The 21,400-nt window shown below is 44.8% G+C and overlaps 2 protein-coding genes across 2 annotated transcripts in view; one reads left to right on the top strand and one right to left on the bottom strand.

The window, feature by feature from the left end:
• LOC311519653 (UPF0462 protein C4orf33) overlaps positions 1–12,536 on the bottom strand; it is a 63,876-nt gene extending 51,340 nt beyond the window's left edge. Inside the window, exons 1-2 of the mRNA XM_084626367.1 lie at positions 12,404–12,536; positions 7,258–7,370 (exon numbers count right to left, since the gene is read on the bottom strand). The gene's annotated coding sequence lies outside the window, so the exon portion shown is untranslated. The remainder of the gene's footprint in view (positions 1–7,257; positions 7,371–12,403) is intronic.
• Positions 12,445–21,400, top strand: part of SCLT1 (sodium channel and clathrin linker 1) — a 129,476-nt gene continuing 120,520 nt past the window's right edge. The window contains exons 1-2 of the mRNA XM_084626366.1: positions 12,445–12,527; positions 13,855–13,969. Of these exons, the coding sequence (XP_084482492.1) occupies positions 13,936–13,969 (34 nt within the window). The 5' untranslated portion in view covers positions 12,445–12,527; positions 13,855–13,935. The remainder of the gene's footprint in view (positions 12,528–13,854; positions 13,970–21,400) is intronic.

Below are 21,400 nucleotides of genomic sequence, written 5' to 3'. Positions count from 1 at the left end.
GGGGAGTGTGGCGGTTTAAAACAAAGAACCTTCTGTGAAGGAAGTGGAGCTGCAATAATTTATGAAGAATGTATGTTGACCTGGTTATTGGAATGTTTAGTGTATGGATATATTGGCAAAAAGAAAAGGAGTACTTGTGGCACCTTAGAGACTAACCAATTTATTTGAGCATGAGCTTTCGTGAGCTACAGCTCACTACATCAGATGCATATTGTGGAAACTGCAGCAGACTTTATATACACACACAGAATACAATACCTCCTCCCACCCCACTGTCCTGCTGGTAATAGCTTATCTAAAGTGATCATCAAGTTGGGCCATTTCCAGCACAAATCCAGGTTTTCTCACCCTCCACCCCCCCACACACACAAATTCACTCTCCTGCTGGTAATAGCCCATCCAAAGTGACAACTCTCTACACAATGTGCATGATAATCAAGTTGGGCCATTTCCTGCACAAATCCAGGTTCTCTCACCCCCTCACCTCCCTCCAAAAAACACACACACAAACTCACTATCCTGCTGGTAATAGCTCATCCAAAGTGACCACTCTCCCTACAATGTGCATGGTAATCAAGGTGGGCCATGTCCAGCACCAATCCAGGCTCTCTCACCCCCCCCTTCACTCCCCCAGGACACACACACAAACTCACTCTCCTGCTGGCAATAGCTCATCCAAACTGACCACTCTCCAAGTTTAAATCCAAGTTAAACCAGAATGTCGGGGGGGGGGCGCATAAGAAAAAACAAGGGGAAATAGCCACTCCCAGTCTCTATTTAAGCCTAAATTAATAGTATCCAATTTGCAAATGAATTCCAATTCAGCAGTTTCTCACTGGAGTCTGGATTTGAAGTTTTTTTTGTTTTAAGATAGCGACCTTCATGTCTGTGATTGCGTGACCAGAGAGATTGAAGTGTTCTCTGACTGCTTTATGAATGTTATAATTCTTGACATCTGATTTGTGTCCATTTATTCTTTTACGTAGAGACTGTCCAGTTTGACCAATGTAAATGGCAGAGGGGCATTGCTGGCACATGATGGCATATATCACATTGGTGGATGTGCAGGTGAACGAGCCTCTGATAGTGTGGCTGATGGTATTAGGCCCTGTGATGGTGTCCCCTGAATAGATACGTGGGCACAGTTGGCAACGGGCTTTGTTGCAAGGATAAGTTCCTGGGTTAGTGGTTCTGTTGTGTGGTATGTGGTTGTTGGTGAGTATTTGCTTCAGGTTGCGGGGCTGTCTGTAGGCAAGGACTGGCCTGTCTCCCAAGATTTGAGAGAGTGTTGGGTCATCCTTTAGGATAGGTTGTAGATCCTTAATAATGCGTTGGAGGGGTTTTAGTTGGGGGCTGAAGGTGACGGCTAGTGGCGTTCTGTTATTTTCTTTGTTAGGCCTGTCCTGTAGTAGGTAACTTCTGGGAACTCTTCTGGCTCTATCAATCTGTTTCTTTACTTCCGCAGGTGGGTATTGTAGTTGTAAGAAAGCTTGACAGAGATCTTGTAGGTGTTTGTCTCTGTCTGAGGGGTTGGAGCAAATGCGGTTGTATCGCAGAGCTTGGCTGTAGACGATGGATCAGGTGATCAGACAATTGGTGCAGGTGAACACCAGACCAAAACCCTTGGATCTTAAGAACAATGAAAAATCAATCAGGTTCTTAAAAGAAGAATTTTATTTAAAGAAAAGGTAAAAGAATCACCCCTGTAAAATCAGGATGGTAAATACTTTACAGGTAATCAGATTCAAAACATAGAGAATCCCTCTAGGCAAAACCTTAAGTTACAAAAAGACACAAAAACAGGAATACACATTCCCTCCAGCACAGCGAATTTTACAAGCTATTAAACAGAAGAAAATCTAACGCATTTTCTAGCTAGATTACTTACTAACTTTAGAGGAGTTGGAAGGCTTGCATCCTTGATCGGTTCCTGGCAAAAGTATCACACAGACAGGCAGAACCCTTTGTCCATCCCCCGCAGATTTGAAAGAATCTTGTCCCCTCATTGGCCATTTTGGGTCAGGTGCCAGCGGGGTTACCTTAGTTTCTTAACCCTTTACATGTGAAAGGATTTTGCCTCTGGCCAGGAGGGATTTTATAGCACTGTATACAGAAAGGTGGTTACCCTTCCCTTTATATTTATGTAATGAAAATAAGCAGCAAGGAAGAAAAGTTCAATGTAAGCCACCTCTCAGCAAACACTTGAGGGTTTACGCCTGGGGGAATTCTGTGCCACCATGCATGCACAGAATTTACGTTCCCCAACAGATTTTTTTGCTTCCCCACAGAAAACTGACTTTCTGATGGGAAAGCAATGGGAAGGCACAAGAACAGTCACGCAACCCTCCTCAGCAGTATATTTTGGATACCCAGGGCAGCCAGCAGAGAGGTAAATCACTGTGAGGCAGGGGACGGAACTGGGGAAAACCCAGCCGGTGGCTTCTACCCTGGACCAGGCTCAGCTGCTAGTCTCAGCTGGGCTGAGGAGGACAGGACTTCCTCTTCCCCTATACAGCATCTGATTTCTCCAGCTGCAGAAAGCTCTGCAAACTGCCCCCTCTCTCCCACTTCCTGCACCCATCGCTCCTCAGCTGCAGGGTGAGGGATCCCTGTATAGGGAACTGCTCCCTCATCTGCCCAACCCCCATGCATCCAGACCCCCTCATACAAAGACCCTCCTGCCGAGCCTCACCCTCCCACACTCAGAACCTCCCAGCTGAGCCCCACTCCCCATACACCTGGGCCCCCCAACTAAGCCCCCCACTCCCAGACTCCCTTCTGAGCGCTATACCCCCATGCACAGACCCCCCCGCCCCGAGCCCAAACCACCTTCACCTGGACCCCCCTGCAGAATCTCATTACCGTTGTACTCAGAACTCCCCAACAAGCCCCTGTGCATCTGGATTCTCCACTGAGCCACCTGTACCCACATTACCCCACACAGAACCCTCTCCACCCACCCCTGGATTCCCTTCACAGTAAGCCCCTCCACACGTGGATCCTGCCTCACTGAGTCTGCCTTCCCACACCTGGTGCACCTGGCACAGAGGAGAAGGGCCCTGGTGTGTTTCTGGGGCAGGCTGTGTCAGGGTTAGGTGCAGCCTCACTGCTGAGTCCGTACCCGGGGGGAGCTGCACAATGATCTCCCATCTCTGTGCAGCCAGTGGCCTGTGCTCCTTAATGCCATGCCAGAGCCTCCAAATTTATTTGACAAATAACATTTGCAGAATTTTAAAATATTGTGCACATAATTTTTATTTTTTTGGTGCAGAATGCCCTCAGGAATAAGGGTTGTTACAGGGTAATGGCTCTGAGGAATCTGTCTTGACTTCCTGCAGAGCCTACTGAACTGTTTTTTTGATGACAAAGGCAAAAGTATGGGAACTGACAAGAACAAAAGAACTCTGGCTGGATAAAAAGAGACTCTTTCCAAAGCGAAAGTAGCTGGGGATCTGTCAGGGGAAAGCAGAAATCCCAGACCAGCTGGGGTGTCAGAAGAAATTCAGCCTGTCAAGGCAAACATGAGGGAATAGTAAGTCATTAGATATGCATGCAGACTGTGTTGGTTTATAATCCTTTTTCTCTAAATTCTTTGCTCTGACTGTTAAAACAAACAATGATTTGGCTGTCTGGTCACCATATTCATCTCTGTCTCAGACTCCCAAAGGGAAGAACTCCAGGTGTTGATCTCTGTTAGACCTACTGGGTAAGCACAGTTGATACGCAAGGTATTACAGTCTAGGACCTGGTCTAAGAGTGGGAGAACTGTGGAATTCCAACCCAGGAGAAGTAACGTTGGATCATATTAAAGAAGTTCTGTATTAAAATCACAAATGAGTTTGATTCCCCATGGTTTAAATTCCAGGGTATTACTAATTAAGAGGTCTCTTGGTTTTTGGTACTGTTTCTCTCCCTCTATGTGTAAAACTTGCAAGCTGCTAATTGTGTTAGTACATTCTAAGACAGAGTCTGTTCTCAAAGCAATTCTTTGTAACAACAACTACTCACACAGAGAGAGACTCAAAGCAATACTCTGTAACAACAGAAACAGCACCCAGAGACTCCCTGCCCTTTTGTTGTATTCATCTCGCTTTGTTAACAATTGTGATTAAAATAGAGATAGAGGATGTATGTGGATGGATGCTTGGTGTGGATAATAACTGAATGATCAGGGAGGTGCCAGCCTAAGAATCCAGTGTCCATCAGTTGAAGGCAGCGTCAAGTGGAAACAACCAGAGGACCCCCGGAGGGCAGACTGGAATCCACCCAACAGCCTCAAGAATGGGAGAACCAAAGAACAAGATAACATCTGGCAGAACAGAGCCGTCAGGAATGTGACATCTGCTGATTGATTCAGCAACAGCATGATGAAGTAATTCCCATAGACTGACATAGGAAGAAATTCCTATAAAAATGGACTCTAGAAAGTGAGAACTTTGGGGTCTGATTCTGCAAACCGACTTCCAGGAGCATCAGACGTGCATCTGACGAGGCCCTGCTCCCGCCTCATGTCCAGGCCACCTGGCCAGTGGCTTGGCATGAGCAACTCTAAGGCTGGTAACTATGATAACAACCTTGGAGAACCTGTGTATGTGTGTGTGTGAGTGAATGAACGAATATGAGATTGAATGGAATGTTATAGCTATAACTAACTGCTTACTATGATTCTTTCTGTATTCACAATAAATGTGGTATTTTGCCTTTTCCCCTTTAATAAGATCCTGCTGGTTTTTATTTTATTGGTATAACAGTAAGGGCACAAAGCCTAATACATGAGGGGATGCACTCAGAGAATCCAGAAAGAAAGGAAAGACATGGCTACACCTGCCCCCCCCCCCCGACACCTTCCAACTACTCACAAACAGTGGTAGTATAGGATCTACAGTAATCTGAAATTCAGAAAACTTCATCCACTTCAACAATGTGTGCTGAATGCTCCGTTAAGCAGCCTATTGCAGGAGGAATATTCTGCACGCTCTCTTTTACTCTTAAATACTAAAGGTCTATCCTTGTTGTGATGGAATAGCACCTGGTCAGCTATGACACTGCACCAAACACTATTCTAAAGAGCCACCAGACTCATCTGAACCCTTACAGACTCTGTGAAGCAGCTTTCTATTACTTAAAATGTATAGTTACTTATTTATTATATAGAATCTAACAAAAATACTTAAAAAAAAAAAAAAAAACTTTAGAAAACCAGCCACTGGCACTTCCTAAAGCAACTTTCACTATCTATACATTTGTTTTTTATATGTTCACTTGACTGAATATTGAAGCCAAGGCATCATTACAAACAGATATTAATGGCAGCTGTTTATCTAAAATATCCTGACTTTCTACTTTAAAAGTCAGAATGTTGTTTGTCTTTTTTGAGACAGGAGGGAAAGCAGGATGAAAAGGAAGATGGAGGCTAAAGAGAGGCGAGAATCTAAGCTGTACTATATTAGGTTTCAGAAGATACAAAGGATAGTTCAAGAACTCGCTTACTTCATAGGTGATACTTTGTATGCCTGAGGCTCACAAAACTAAGAACATTTACAAGACATACTGTAACGGCACTTTTAGGAGCACTTACAGTTCACAAAAACGCTCTCTGCAAGGCAGTGGCCTATGTTGGGGTAGTGTCAGATCTGCCACAAACCAAAGGGAAAGCAGGAACATCTTGATCAAGTAGGCAGACAGCAAAGACTGTCCTCTGCCACTCTTTGTCACAGGGAACAGTACACTTCACCTGGTGTGGAGGGGGCAGAAAGAGTGTTTACCCATGTAAGAGCATGTCATTGTCTGGCCCTAAATTAGAAAGTTTCAAAAACTGTATCAGATTTTTACATTATAAATAGGAGAAAAACATTCATACTTGTGTAGAAGCATTAGGTCTTATATACTTTTTAGGCTGAAGCCACTGGAGGGCAACATGCTCACACAAACAGGTGATGGGACAAAAGCTTTTCTAATAACAGTAGTTAACTTTTAGAGGACAGCATGATCATATACTCCAACCAGGTGTGCATTATATCCAGCACACAGTTGAGGCACGTACATACTCGGTAAGGACAGCCACATACAATTAGCAAATGATGTAGCTAGATCAGAGCTGTTCAGCTGTGTATTGCACCGTGCAGTAATTCCACAAACCATTCCAAGCTCTCTGTGAAAAGTTCATGCATCTGAACAGTGATCCAGTTTTTAGAAGTAATAATCACTGGTTGCAACTAAGCCAGGGGAAAGCCAGTCAGCCTTAATATTATGGTCTTCCGATTGTGACTATTTAGAACAGAGGTGGGCAAACTTTTTGGCCCAAGGGCCACATCGGGATTGCGAAACGGTATGGAGGGCCAGGTAGGGAAGGCTGTGCCTCCCTAAACAGCCTGCCCCCTATCCACCCCGACTGCCCCCCTCAGAAACCCTGACCCATCCAACCTTTTCATATATACAGAACCACAAAAGGGTTATATATTGTGGATAATCAGATGGTTACTTTAATATTTAAAAAATTGTGTCTGAAAGGTTTATCACAAAAGGTCACTAATTTCATACATAAATCTTGAGACCTTGATCCCATAACTCCTTATGCACTAAGCAACGGGAGTATAAGGTGACTGTGCTTTGGAGAAGTGTACATAGAGGATGTGTGTGGACACAATTAAGGTTATGCAACTTGGGTTTTGATTCAGCTCCCACGGAAGTGAGCAGAAAGATTCCCATTAACTTAAATGGGAGCCGGATGGGGCGTTATGTGTAATTCGCCACATTTAGTGAAAGTAAGCCTCAAGCCCACTGTGGGCTTGTTCCCTTACTCTTAACAGCTCAGGATAAAAAAAGGCACAGAATGAGTGTGCCTGAGGATGTAAATAAAGCTGCATGCTCCCCTCCGGTATTAGACAGCAGTAATTTGGTGGTTATGCAGATCAGGATCTGATGCTTCCTTTGTCCTGCTACTCATTTTTTACCTTGTGCCTACATATACAACACTCTGCAACTGTATGATGCAGGATCAAAACCTCTGTGTGCGCACATAACATATATACTCATACAAAAACACTAGTAATAGTTTCTAAAAATAAAAATAGAATGTTGGTGCTATTATGTAGCTTTAGTGAAGAGGCACTTTGGATTTTCAGTCATTTAATGTTCCATTATGTTTCTCCTCTCCCTCATTAGAAAAAATCTGGGGAAATCCAGAGAGTATCCCTGCAGAAGACATAAAAACAACCATTTATCAGAAGAAAAACAATAATGAAAAGATTTTCTTACCTCTTTGGTAGGTGGTTACAATTCCTGACAGCAGCAGGAAATGTGATGCTTCCCCCCTTAAGCATAAAACTTGAAGGGAGGTCTCACAGGTTAGAATTATAGGAGAGCAAGTTCTAGAAGTGACAAGAGGAAATAATGCATCTTATTAAGATACTAGTAGCTGAAAGCCCATGCTGCATGAGGGGCTGCGTGTGTTTGGAGTTACTGTGTATGCTGGTTGTGTTGTTGTGTGGGTGCTTGTGTTGATTTGGTCTAGGGGCATGTGATAGAGTATACAAACCCCACACTAGTAAGGAAAGGATTGAGCAGCTGCACTGGGCCCAGACAACCCCCATTCCCTGTTCCCCCAACACCACACCACACACGCAAAGCATGCACGGCTTGGAGGAGGAACTCAGAAGAATGGGCCAGAAGACAATAGAGCTAAACTGTCATACACTCAGAGCTCCTGGGAAGGAATACTGCATGCCAGGCTATAGTGACTTTACCACACCCAGAGAAAACCCTGTGATGCTCTGAAGGTCTGAGACTTTACTTTTGATTTCAGTCTTCTTTTATATGGGAAACTTAAAAAGAATTAAAGGTCACATCCAAGTTTATCATGCACTCTACAGATTCCAGTTATTTAATGTCTTTACTTAATTTGTTGTGGGGAGAAAGGGGACTGGTAGGAAGTGATCCAGGGAAAAACCACTTTTGGGAGCAGCACTTACTGCCTACCACTGGACCCCAAATCAGAATCTGAGGGAACCAAGGGGAGAGACTATCAATACCAGAAAAGGAAGAGATTGCTATGTCCATCTTGGCCACAAAGAGACATCCATGGTGAGTGAGGGAGAGATCTGTGCTGGAGGCAAATGAGGTGAGTGTGCCGCATTAAGGGGCTGTATATGTTTGGAGTTACTTTGCATGTGCTGCTTGTGTTGATTAGTGTCTGGGGGTGGGTTGTACTAGGAGATGTGTTGATTTGTGTGGGTAGCAGTTGGGTGCATGAGTGTGACAGCTGGGCCAAATAATCCACTATCTGAACAGTCTCCCTTATTTAACCGTTTCATAGAAATTAGCTGTAGAGTAAGGCTGGTGATTGGTTGAGTTACCTCTGATATCACAATGATCTCCTGGCACGGCACAGATACATGCCTTCCTACAGTAGTTCTCAAACAGGGGTCCACATACCCCTGGGGGTCCACAGAGGTCTTCCGGGGGTATTCAACTCATCTAGTTATTTGCATAGTTTTACAACTCCATAAAAAGCACTGGTGAAGTCAGTACACCCTAAAATTTCATATGACTGGTTTATACTGCTTTATGTACCATACACTGAAATATAAGTACAATATTTATATTCCAATTGATTTATTTTATAATTATGTGGTAAAAATGAGAAAGTAAGCAATTTTTCTAGTCATAAGGTGCTGATACTTTTGTATTTTTAGATTTGATTTTGTAAGCAAGTAGTTTTTAAGTGAGGTGAAACTTGGGGGTACGCAAGGCAATTTAGACTCCTGAAACGGGTACAGTCTGGAACTACTCAGGGTAGACTGGAAAGGTTGAGAGCCACTGCTTTACTGTAGCTGCACTCCACATCGGTGTAACTCAAAGTCAAATTTTACCTTAAGAGACTGTGAAACTGTAGCCAGACAGCCAGCCCCCCCCTCAGACCAGCATTGCTGGAAACACAGGAGGAAGCAGGAACAGGGCACTTAACATATATTCCAGCACAGCCTTTGAAGCTGTGAAAGCACAGGTGTGCTGCTACAATGTGCCTCTGGGAACAGATACGACGATTAAGCTCACAGCAGGCAGAGGCCCTGTGACAGACATGGCTCTTAGCCCCTACTAAATAGCGTGATGCACACACACCAACATCCTAGGTGGGAAAATATTTACCCTGATAAAAGAAATGTCCAGTAGTCGAAACTTATTGTTTCTCTCCTTTGCAAGTGTAAACTACTCTTGCAAAAGCTCGCGTCACCCCGACAGACCAGCCTCAATTTGGCATAAGAAAGGAGAAAGAGAATAAAGGAGTACAGAGGTATAAGTAGGGGACCTACAGCACCATGATTTTTGAGTGCTTTTCACTATCTATCTGCTGGTCAGATAAGTGACAGCCTCCCAAGGCTTCTGCAGCTAAGAGGGTCCCTACGCCTTGTCCCTTATTCGTCTTTCCGCGGAATTGAGTGACCGATCCTGGCTTGGCACCGCTGGAATCGAGAGATGCAAGGAGGGTAAGAAGCACCCACACCTGATCTCCTATCTTTAGTGTACACATATTTTGAAATAGAGCTCTATACTTTGTTTTCTTTCTTTGGGATTGTGGCTTCAGTTTTGTAACTTGGTTGTGTGTGTAACATCTCTACATTTAAATAAGTAGGCACTAGCAATTTTGTAACCACATGATTAGAATCTAGCTTAATAAATTTTTGGTAACCATTTATGCATAAGCCTGACTTGTTTTCTCTGGTTTACTGTAAAGCAGCCAACACAATTAAAGAACCTCAGCCGTTTTGGCTCTAAAGCCTGGCCATTAGGTGAGAGTACTAAGAGCCTAGCGTTGAGTTGTGCCGCCTCCACGGGGCAAACTCTTGGGGCACCTGTCAGTCAATCCTGGCTGCCCGCTGCGAAGGAGCTCTGAGCTCTAGCAGTTAAAGTCACGGGTGTGGAGAGGCTCTTAGTGCTGCCATTGGGGCACCTGTCAGTCAGTATTGACTGCCCGCTGCGAAGGAGCTCTGAGCTCTAGCAGTTAAAGTCACGGGTGGTTAGGACCTTGGGGCATCCGTCAGCCTAGCCCGGGCTACCTGCCGCGAAGGGACAGTGCGTCCTAGCGGTTAAAGTCACGGATGGTATAAACGGGCATAGCTGGCACCTCACCAAACATCCTTGGCCATCGGCTAACAGAAACCCAGTGACAATTGAACCTGGTGGTATTCCGAACAAAAGTTCTCAACCATGCTTGTAGCTGCTTCCATTGCTTCACACTGAGTCAACAAACATCCTAGGCTTACGGGTAAAGGGTGACATTCCTGGAATCTTACACCATGTTTACACTTCAAAGTTATGTCGACCTAACTTATATCAGCATACAGCCTTCACAATTATTAAATCGCTTGTGTGTGTGTGTGCACACTTGGCTCCTTGTGTCAGTGGTGTGTGTCCTCACCAGGAGTACTTGCATTGTCAGCATGGGGCATTGTGCAACAGATAGTAACTGTCAACATAAGCAACACAGTGTCTACACTGATATTGTGTCAACCTAATTAAATTAACCGTGACTCTATACCGCTCTGGGAGGTGGTGTTACTAAATAGGTATATGTCACTGGGAGCCAAATTTAAGTGAAGACACTTGCACAACTAGGTCAATGCAAGGCAAGTTACGTCGATCTAAGCGTATAGTTTAGACCAGGCCTTACTCCACAGACTCACGATTACTATAGGAAAAAATGCATAGAAAAGATGGCTGAAAAGACAGCTGCTAGTATGAGAGATATGCAAAACACAGAGGATCAAATTCTCTTCTCAGATATGTGGATACAACTACCATAGAGCCAAATTCAGATATTATATAAGCAGGTACAACTTTACTGATAATTTGGCCTATTGACTTAAGTGAGGTCTGCTCTTTTGTACAGGGATGTAGAATTTTCCCTGTGCCTTCATTTTCAGAACTCCATGCTCCAGATTTGAATAGTCTGGTAAAGGTCTTTGAAATATTAAAGCATTAACTGCCTGACCTGAAGCCCTGATATGCACATTTTTTCTTGAAGTCCAGAGATTTTCCTGCATAAGGATTGCATGATCAAACCCTAAAGTGTGAGACAGTATACATTGCAAATTCTATTCTTCAAGTGGAAAACATTAACATCTAAATCTACATAGGTTGTTGCTTAAGAAATGGGTTAAACTAGTGACAGAGTACCAAGATATATACTCCCCCATAATTCTATGCTTGAGCGTTTGCTATAAGAAAACTCCAGAATGCTCACCAGTCAATTAAGATATGCAAATTCTGATTAAACAGGCTCTACAACAAAGGAACTTTCATAACTGTGTGAAAAAACTTGCATAGCATAGCCTCAAGTTATGAATGTAAAAAATTACCAGTGTTTGATTTATATACTCACAGCTCTTTGAGTGCATTAAATTACTTATTAAATATATAACTAAGCGTAGGGCCAAAATTTACTGGTACTGGATTGTTTCTGCTATTGGCATCTCTACACATATCCCTTATAGTGCTAAAGAGAAATAGAGTTTGGTGCCCTCTATACCACATACTTTTTATAGTCGGAATAGAAGCACTAGCAGTGACCAATAAACATTTCTGGCTTATTTCAGGAATTTCCAACAAGGATAAAAATAAATTCCAGGAAAAAATAGTATATGATCACATAATTCAAAACTATAATAATGCATACACAAAAAGGGACCAAATTAAGGTTGAACATGGAACTATAATTCTGGTATTTGACTTCTGAGTGCTTGACTTTGCAATCCTAATAATGTTCTTTTTACTACTTTTTTGTTTGTAGTTTCCTAGGTTTTAAAACAAACAAACCCTAAAACCAAATTCCATCATGTTGCATCAAAGGGATACCCACACAAGTCATCAGCAAGGTTAGCTCCACGGCACAGATCTCTGCCACCTGAGTGGATAGAATAGCTGACAGCAATAACAGATACCCATAAAGCATGACAATGTCTACACTGCAACGAGACACCCATGGCTGGCCAGTGCCAGTTAACTCAGGCTTGTGCCAGCTGACTCACCAGCTTTCATTACTATGTAGACTTCCCGGCTCCAGCTGGAGCCTGATCTCTAGGACCCTCTCACTTTGCAGGCTCCTAGAGCTCTACTAGGGCCTGACTCTCCTGCTTGTCTCCGCCTACCTAGCCCGCAGGCCCCGCCCACCGCACCCGGCTCCCACTCCCCGGCACAGGCTGGGGCTGGGGCGGCAGCTGCTGCTCCCGCTCCCCTAAACAAAAGGGAGCTGGCGATTCCACCTACCGCGCGCCGCTGCCCGTCGCTGGACGACAGCGTTCGCCTACTTGTCCGGCCCGGCCCGTCCCTACCCCACGTGGGAGAAAGAGGCGGACCCGCATGGTTATGCAGAAATTACACCAATAAGAAACCGCTTCCCACTTACCTCGGATTCCGATTGGTGGATTGATTTCTGTCACGTGAGCGGCCCAGTTCCTCGCGGCGTCGGTCGCTAAGGCAGTTGGAAGGAGCGCTAGTTTTTAGCGGGGCTGGCGGTACGCGTTGGACAGGTAGGAGCTGGCTGCTGTACCGGAAAGGGGGTGGGTCACAGGGCGAGTCGCTGCGCGGGCTCGCTGAGCCTCGTTCTGGCCCCAGGGTCGTCGTCTCCCGCCGCCGAACTGCCGCGGGGTTTGTACACCTGTGTGCGGCGGTGCCCCCCCTCCCCCGCGCGCGCCCCGGAGCCGATTGCTGCGACTCGCTGCCTGCCCGGGGGCGGCCCGGGGTTCGCTCGGGGCAGGGCGTGCGGAGCCGTCGGCGGGCGTCCCCCTCCTTCTAGTGCCTGGTGGGTTTTGCCGGGCGGGGGGGCGGAGCTCGAGCGAGCCCGCACCGCCCCTGTTAGCAGGACGGGGCACTTCCTGGGGGGTGGGGCGGAGTGTGCCGCCTCTGGGAGACACCTGGGCAGAGCGCGAGCTGCTGGTTAGGGGCTGGAGCCTGGGGTCTTAGCACACTTGTTCCGGGGCTTTAACAACCTGTGACCCCTTTCACTAAAATGTCTCCTGAACCCCGTCCTAAAAATGAATATTTCCAGGGATTTTCTCCTTTCCCTGAGTATAAATTATAAAAGCAGTGATCTTGGAAATATAGAATTTGTTTTTATGATATGCTTATTACACACTATTATTATTTATACACATTATTACATTATGAAAAGGGCAACACTCTTCCAAGATCTCACTTTTGTAGCTTGTACCACTTTGAATAAGCCTGTTATAAGACAAGGCTCCGATAATTCATCAAGGAGTACCAGACATGAAACAGCATGAAGCTATTTAAGAAGCCAGCTCAAAGAGTTCCTCCTACACAAGCATTCAGGTCTTGAGCAGTCTAGGCAAACGACACACGTTACAACAAAGCTTAAACTTGTTCTTCATAATAATTTAAAAAGCAATACTAGCTGTCTATTTAATTTTTAAAATGGCAAAAAATATCCACTTCCCTTTTCATTTCTTATAAGGAGTTTTGAAGTTTAAATCTCCTCAGTGTGATAGATACGTGTGCTTTGACCTGCTTAGCTCTTGGAAGTCCAGGGGCTCCAAGCTGCTGGCCCTGTGCTGCCAGGGGTCCCTAGGGACAGCTCTGTCTGCCATTAGGGATTTTTTTCCTGAGACACCCCCCGTAACATTTCGTGAACCCCAGTTTGGGAACCACTGGTCTATCAGCTACACTAAGGGGGATAGTTGATTGGCTTGACTGACAAAACACTGCTCCCTGTGCTCTTCCCCCCTGCAGTTTGGAGGCTGTAATACTTTGCCAGACCTGGACAAAATGAAACTAACGTGCAGAAATAGGCTGTTATTTAAAGTTAAAATGCTTGATTATTGTTTTTGTCTCTTTCAGGCTCTGCAGCATAGCTGGAAAAAACAGCAGTTTACTGAATCTCTTTGTTACCAACATCGGACTGCACATGCAGATTAAAGTATGGCAACAGAGATCAATTTTCTAAGAGATCAAAGTAAGCTCCACCTAGACTTAAAATAGATTTTTGTGCACTTAAAGTCTTGCAATTACATTTCTCCATAACCTGTAACTGTATTTCATTCGCTGAGTGTTTGAAAGATAGATGCTGAACAGGAAACCTGACCCTCCTAGTCCCAGAGTAAACAAACAGAACACCCCTCTCCCCCTGTTCTGTTGTACAGTAATTTTAGGAGTTACTTTCTATAAAACTCTCTCCTAACACTTAGTTAAGAAAATAACTTTGTGTCAACAACTCTGGTTTGTCTTTAATAACGATAGTAAACAAAAATTCAGTCTCAGGATCTTTGATGCTTTTGCAAAAAGAAAAGGAGTACTTGTGGCACCTTAGAGACTAACCAATTTATTTGAGCATGAGCTTTCGTGAGCTACAGCTCACTTCATCGGACGCTGTAGCTCATGAAAGCTCATGCTCAAATAAATTGGTTAGTCTCTAAGGTGCCACAAGTACTCCTTTTCTTTTTGCGAATACAGACTAACACGGCTGTTACTCTGAAACCTTTGATGCTTTTAGCTTTCATTTCCCATCCCCACCTACCTACAATGTTGAGAGGTGGTTGGCATGTGCTCTGTAGGATTAGACATGTTGGAAGGGGACCTACTTGGACTTCTCCTGTGTCTAAGATGGTGCAGAAGAGCACTCCCAGTGTTGCCCATACTCTGTCAGTGTTCAGTAATGCCTTTCTCTAATTTTATCATATATGCAGGGAATTTTCTTAGTTATCTTTTGAGACTTATTTGTAGAGCGGAAGTACTGGGGATGAGATCTTGGTATTTCTGTTTTTATTCAACTAAATTGTATAAAACTTGATTCTTGTGTATCCATAGAAACCTCACATGAATCTTCTTTTTGGGACTATGAAATTAGAATATGTATGTTTTTTCCTCTTGCTTGGTGAAAATAGGCATCTTTTTTAGTTATTGTTCATGAAATAGGCTTCACTACAAACGGGCATCAGTATTATTCTTTTGTAAGGGATGCTCTGTGTTGATAGAATTGATAGATAAAACTACTAAGGTTCTGAGGAAGGTAAACTTAAAATATACAATAAGCACTTCCAGCTCTACAACATTTTTCTGGTATGTCCATAGGGCTACATTCTGTAAACAGGAAGTGACCTGCTGTACTGTATAGATCAGTGATCCCCAAACTTTTCAGGGTTGTGAGTGCCCCCCCAGCTGGTGGCGAGAGCAGGGCTGCATCTCAGGGGAGGGGGAGAGGAACAGGGGTGACTCTGGGGCTGGCAGCTGGGCCCATAGCCAGGTGCGGAGCCATCCCAGGACTGGGTGATGCTCCATGTCCCCCGTAGGGTCTGGCCCAGGTACTCTGCACCCCCTTAGGGGGTGTCATAAATATAAAGGGAAGGGTAACCGCCTTTCTGTATACAGAACTATAAAATCCCTCCTGGCCAGAGGCAAAACCTTTTCACCTGTAAAGGGTTAAGAAGCTAAGATAACCTCGCTGGCACCTGACCAAAATGACCAATGAGGAGACAAGATACTTTCAAAGCTGGAGGGGTGGGGGTGGGAACAAAGAGTCTGTGTGTGTGTGTGTGTGTGTGTGATGCTTTTGCTGGGAACAGATCAGGAATGCAGTCTCAGAAACTCTGTTAATTTAGTAAGTAATCTAGCTAGAAAGGTGTTGGATTTCCTTTTGTTTAACGGCTGATAAAATAATCTGTGCTGAATGGAATGTATATTCCTGTTTTTGTGTCTTTTTGTAACTTAAGGTTTTGCCGAGAGTGATTCTTTATGTTTTGAATCTGATTACCCTGTAAGGTATTTACCATCCTGATTTTACAGAGGTGATTCTTTTACCTTTTCTTTAATTAAAATTCTTCTTTTAAGAACCTTATTGTTTTTTCATTGTTCTTAAGAGTTTGAGTCTGTCTTCACCTGTACAAATTCGTGAGGATTTTTATCAAGCCTTCCTCAGGAAAGGGGGTGTAGGGTTGGAAATGAGACCTTGCATCAGGGTTGCCTGCTAACATTTTAACAAACTGTAACAGAACAAGTGGAGTAATATATAACAGAATTGCACTGATTGCACAACTTCATTTATTTATTTTTTTTTAAATAAAGAAATATATTGAACAGATGGTTGGGATGACCTCAGGTGAAAATTCACCTTTTGAGTTATAAAAAGGCACCTCTGTAGTGGAGAAGAAGAGCTTCTGTAACAGACCCTCTTTCCACTATTGGGGGTGGGAGAGGGGGAGGAGGTTGTGTGTTTAAATAGTAACTTGTATGATTTCTGCACCTAGCCCAATGCTTTTTTATTTAAAAAAAAAAGGGGGGGGGGCAAATCAAAGTGCCTGGTATTTATTATGTTGGTTTTTTGCACTTGCATACTTCCATTATTTTCCCCACCCAAATTGAGTTCACACTGTCTAGCCCAGCACAAACTGAGTGAGGTGACTTGCTTAATCTGTCTGGGGATTTTAGTCTTGCTTCTGACTTCCCAAAAGACTTATTGTTAAGAAGTACCAGGACAGGACATAGTGACAAAGATAGAGTTTACCTATATTCTCACCTATACGTGAGCGTAGGTTACAATTGTGAGATATTGGTTAGAGGTTTACTGTAGATCTGATATGATTCAATGTGTTTTGATTCATGGCTGAGAAGTCAAGGTTTTCAAATAGTGAATGTTTATTATATTCATAAGGTGGATGCACTAGGAATGTACAATGTTAGATATTATTAAAAGGACCTCATCTATACCTATAGTGGGGCTCTGTTTAATAGCATTGATTTGTAGTAGGTGAGACTCACCACAACATGCACTCATCTGGTGATCAGGAGTTGCCCTGATCCTGCAAATACTAACACGTGTACTTAACTCTCTGCCCTTCAGTAGTCCCATTTAATTTAAGCATGTAAATAAGGGTATGTCTACACTACAGAATAAGGTTGAATTTATAGAAGTTGGTTTTTTAGAAATCAGTTTTATATATTCGAGTGTGTGTGTCCCCACAGAAAATGCTCTAAGTGCATTAACTCGGCAGAGTGCTTCCACAGTACCGAGGCTAGAGTCGACTTCCGGAGCGTTGCACTGTGGGTAGCTATTCCACAGTTCCCGCAGTCTCTGCTGCCCATTGGAATTCTGGGTTGAGATCCCAATGCCTGATGGTGCTAAAACATTGTCGCGGGTGGTTCTGGGTACATATCGTCAGGCCCCCCTTCCCTCCCTTCCTCCGTGAAAGCAAGGGCAGACAATCGTTTTGCGCCTTTTTTCCTGACTTACCTGTGCAGACGCCATACCATGGCAAGCATGGAGCCTGCTCAGGTAACAGTCACCGTATGTCTCCTGGGTGCTGGCAGACGTGGTACGGCATTGCTACACAGTAGCAGCAACCCATTGCCTTCTGGCGGCAGACGGTGCGATACGACTGGTAGCTGTCCTCGTCGTGTCCGAGGTGCTCTTGGCCACGTCGTCTGGGAGCGCCTGGGCAGACATGGGCGCAGGGACTAAATTTGGAGTGACTTGACCAGGTCATTCTCTTTAGTCCTGCAGTCAGTCCTATTGAACCGTCTTATGGTGAGCAGGCGGGCGATATGGATTGCTAGCAGTCGTACTGTACCATCTTCTGCTGGGCAGGCAAGAGATGAGGATGGCTAGCAGTCGTACTGTACCATCTTCTGCCGAGCAGCCATGAGATGTGGATGGCACGCAGTCCTTCTGCACCGTCTGCTGCCAGCCAAAGATGTAAAAGATAGATGGAGTAGATCAAAACAAGAAATAGACCAGATTTGTTTTGTACTCATTTGCTTCCCCCCCCTCCCCTGTCTAGGGGACTCATTCCTCTAGGTCACACTGTAGTCACTCTCAGAGAAGGTGCAGCGAGGTAAATCTAGCCATGTATCAATCAGAGGCCAGGCTAACCTCCTTGTTCCAATAAGAACAATAACTTAGGTGCACCATTTCTTATTGGAACCCTCCGTGAAGTCCTGCCTGAAATACTCCTTGATGTAAAGCCACCCCCTTTATTCCCAGACCAGAAAATAACTGTTGGGGATGTTGAAATGCCTATATGTATCCTTGGGGACCCAGCCTACCCCTTAATGCCATGGCTCATGAAGCTGTACACAGGCAGCCTGGACAGTAGTCAGGAGCTGTTCAACTACAGGCTGAGCAAGTGCAGAATGGTGGTAGAATGTGCATTTGGACGTTTAAAGGCGCGCTGGTGCAGTTTACTGACTCATTTAGACCTCAGCGAAACCAATATTCCCATTGTTATTACTGCTTGCTATGTGCTCCACAATATCTGTGAAAGTAAGGGGGAGACGTTTATGGCGGGGTGAGAGGTTGAGGCAAATCGCCTGGCTGCTGGTTACGCGCAGCCAGACACCAGGGCGGTTAGAAGAGCACAGGAGGGCGCGGTACGCATCAGAGAAGCTTTGAAAACCAGTTTCATGACTGGCCAGGCTACGGTGTGAAAGTTCTGTTTGTTTCTCCTTGATGAAACCCCCCACCCCTTGGTTCACTCTACTTCCCTGTAAGCTAACCACCCTCCCTTCCTCCCTTTGATCACCGCTTGCAGAGGCAATAAAGTCATTGTTGCTTCACATTCATGCATTCTTTATTCATTCATCACACAAATAGGGGAATGACTACCAAGGTAGCCCAGGAGGGGTGGTGGAGGAGGGAAGGAAAATGCCACACAGCACTTTAAAAGTTTACAACTTTAAAATTTATTGAATGCCAGCCTTCTTTTTTTTGGGCAATCCTCTGTGGTGGAGTGGTTGTTTGGACGGTGGCCCCCCCACCGCGTTCTTGGGCGTCTGGGTGTGGAGGCTATGGAACTTGGGGAGGTTGGCGGTTGGTTTACAGGGGCTGTAGTGGCAGTGTGTGCTCCAGCTGCCTTTGCTGCAGCTCAGCCATACACTGGAGTATACTGGTTTGGTCCTCCAGCAGCCTCAGCATTGAATCCTGCCTCCTCTCATCACGCTGCCGCCACATTTGAGCTTCAGCCCTCTCTTCAGCCTGCCACCTCTCCTCCCGGTCATTTTGTGCTTTCCTGCACTCTGACATTATTTGCCTCCACGCATTCATCTGTGCTCTGTCAGTGTGGGAGGACAGCATGAGCTCTGAGAACATTTCATCTCGAGTGCGTTTTTTTTTCTTTCTAATCTTCACTAGCCTCTGGGAAGGAGAAGATCCTGTGGTCATTGAAACACATGCAGCTGGTGGAGGGAAAAAAAAAGGGACAGCGGTATTTAAAAAGACACATTTTATAAAACAGTGGCTACACTCTTTCAGGGTAAACCTTGCTGTTAACATTACATACATAGCACATGTGCTTTCGTTACAAGGTCGCATTTTGCCTCCCCCCACCGCGTGACTACCCCCTCAACCTTTCCCCCTCCCTGTGGCTAACAGCGGGGAACATTTCTGTTTAGCCACAGGCAAACAGCCCAGCAGGAACGGGCTCCTCTGAGTGTCCCCTGAAGAAAAGCACTCTATTTCAACCAGGTGACCATGAATTATATCTCGCTCTCCTGAGGATAACACAGAGAGATAAAGAATGGATGTTGTTTGAACGCCAGCAAACATACACTGCAATGCTTTGTTGTACAATGATTCCCGAGTACGTGTTACTGGCCTGGAGTGGTAAAGCGTCCTACCATGAAGGACGCAATAAGGCTGCCCTCCCCAGAAACCTTTTGCAAAGGCTTTGGGAGTACATCCAGGAGAGCTGTGAATGCCAGGGCAAAGTAATCCTTTCACATGCTTGCTTTTAAACCATGTATAGTATTTTAAAAGGTACACTCACCGGAGGTCCCTTCTCCGCCTGCCGGGTCCAGGAAGCAGCCTTGGGTGGGTTCGGGGGGTGCTGGCTCCAGGTCCAGGGTGAGAAACAGTTCCTGGCTGTCGGGAAAACTGGTTTCTCCGCTTGCTTGCTGTGAGCTATCTACAACATCATCATCATCTTCTTCGTCCCCAAAACCGGCTTCCGTGTTGCCTCCATCTCCATTGAAGGAGTCAAACAACGTGGCTGGGGTAGTGGTGGCTGAACCCCCTAAAATGGCATGCAGCTCATCATAGAATTGGCATGTTTGGGGCTCTGACCCGGAGCGGCTGTTCGCCTCTCTGGTTTTCTGGTAGGCTTGCCTCAGCTCCTTCAGTTTCACGCGGCACTGCTTCGGGTCCCTGTTATGGCCTCTGTCCTTCATGCCGTGGGAGATTTTGACAAAGGTTTTGGCATTTCGAAAACTGGAACGGAGTTCTGATAGCACAGATTCCTCTCCCCGTACAGCGATCAGATCCCGTACCTCCTGTTCGGTCCATGCTGGAGCTCTTTTGCGATTCTGGGACTCCATCATGGTCACCTCTGCTGATGAGCACTGCATGGTCACCTGCAGCTTGCCACGGTGGCCAAACAGGAAATGAGATTCAAAAGTTCACGGTTCTTTTCCTGTCTACCTGGCCAGTGCATCTGAGTTGAGAGTGCTGTCCAGAGTGGTCACAATCGAGCACTCTGGGATAGCTCCCGGAGGCCAATACCGTCAAATTGTGTCCACAGTACCCCAAATTTGAGCCGGCAAGGCCGATTTAAGCGTTAATCCACTTGTCAGGGGTGGAGTAAGGAAATCGATTTTAAGAGCCCTTTAAGTCGAAATAAAGGGCTTCATCATGTGGACGGGTGCAGGTTTACATCGATTTAACGCTGCTAAATTTGACCTAAAGTCCTAGTGTAGACTAGGGCTTAGTGTTTGCAGGATTAGGGCCTACCTGAGAGATGGATTTCACAGATGTGCAAAAGTAAGGGAATTAAAAAAAAACAAAAACCCCACCCTTCAGATATATGCTGAAATACCACCTTAAACTGTTTCTTCTTCACATGAGGCATGTGACTAAAAATTATAGAAATATGTAGTAGTATTTACATATCCTCTTTAGGATGTTGATACTATATTTAAGCAAATATCCTTAGTCATAAAGAATGATGGGGAGAGTGTGACAGAAAATGTGTACAGAATGGTTTATAAATATTTTTCTGGAGAACACCAGTAGTTATTTATGTATATATTTGAAATACATTAGGAAGTGAGAGCTCTTTGAAAAAAGAGAGTCACATTTAAAAGCAACCTAACTTCAGTTTGTCTGTTTTTTTAAAGTTCATAATAGTGCTTATTTCTGAACTACCTCAAGTTTTTTTTCTGAACCCCTTACTGCTTTGTGCAGAAACATTACTTTGCAAAATTTGCAGCAGATAATCTGTGATTCTGGTCTTCAGAACAAAGTGAGAAGTTAATGCCAGTATGTTCATTATCTGCAGAGAGTGTACATGCATGACCCTTATTTAAATAAGTTGGAAATTTTGAAGCAGCAATCAAGGAGTTAAGACAATCATCACTGTCTCATCATTTTCTTTGAGTAGCTACGTTACCATGAACATTTCCT

This window comes from Lepidochelys olivacea (genome assembly GCF_965140295.1).
Source record: "Lepidochelys olivacea isolate rLepOli2 genome assembly, chromosome: 4".
Taxonomy (NCBI): domain Eukaryota; kingdom Metazoa; phylum Chordata; order Testudines; family Cheloniidae; genus Lepidochelys; species Lepidochelys olivacea.
This window is presented reverse-complemented; position numbering and strand designations above follow the sequence as displayed.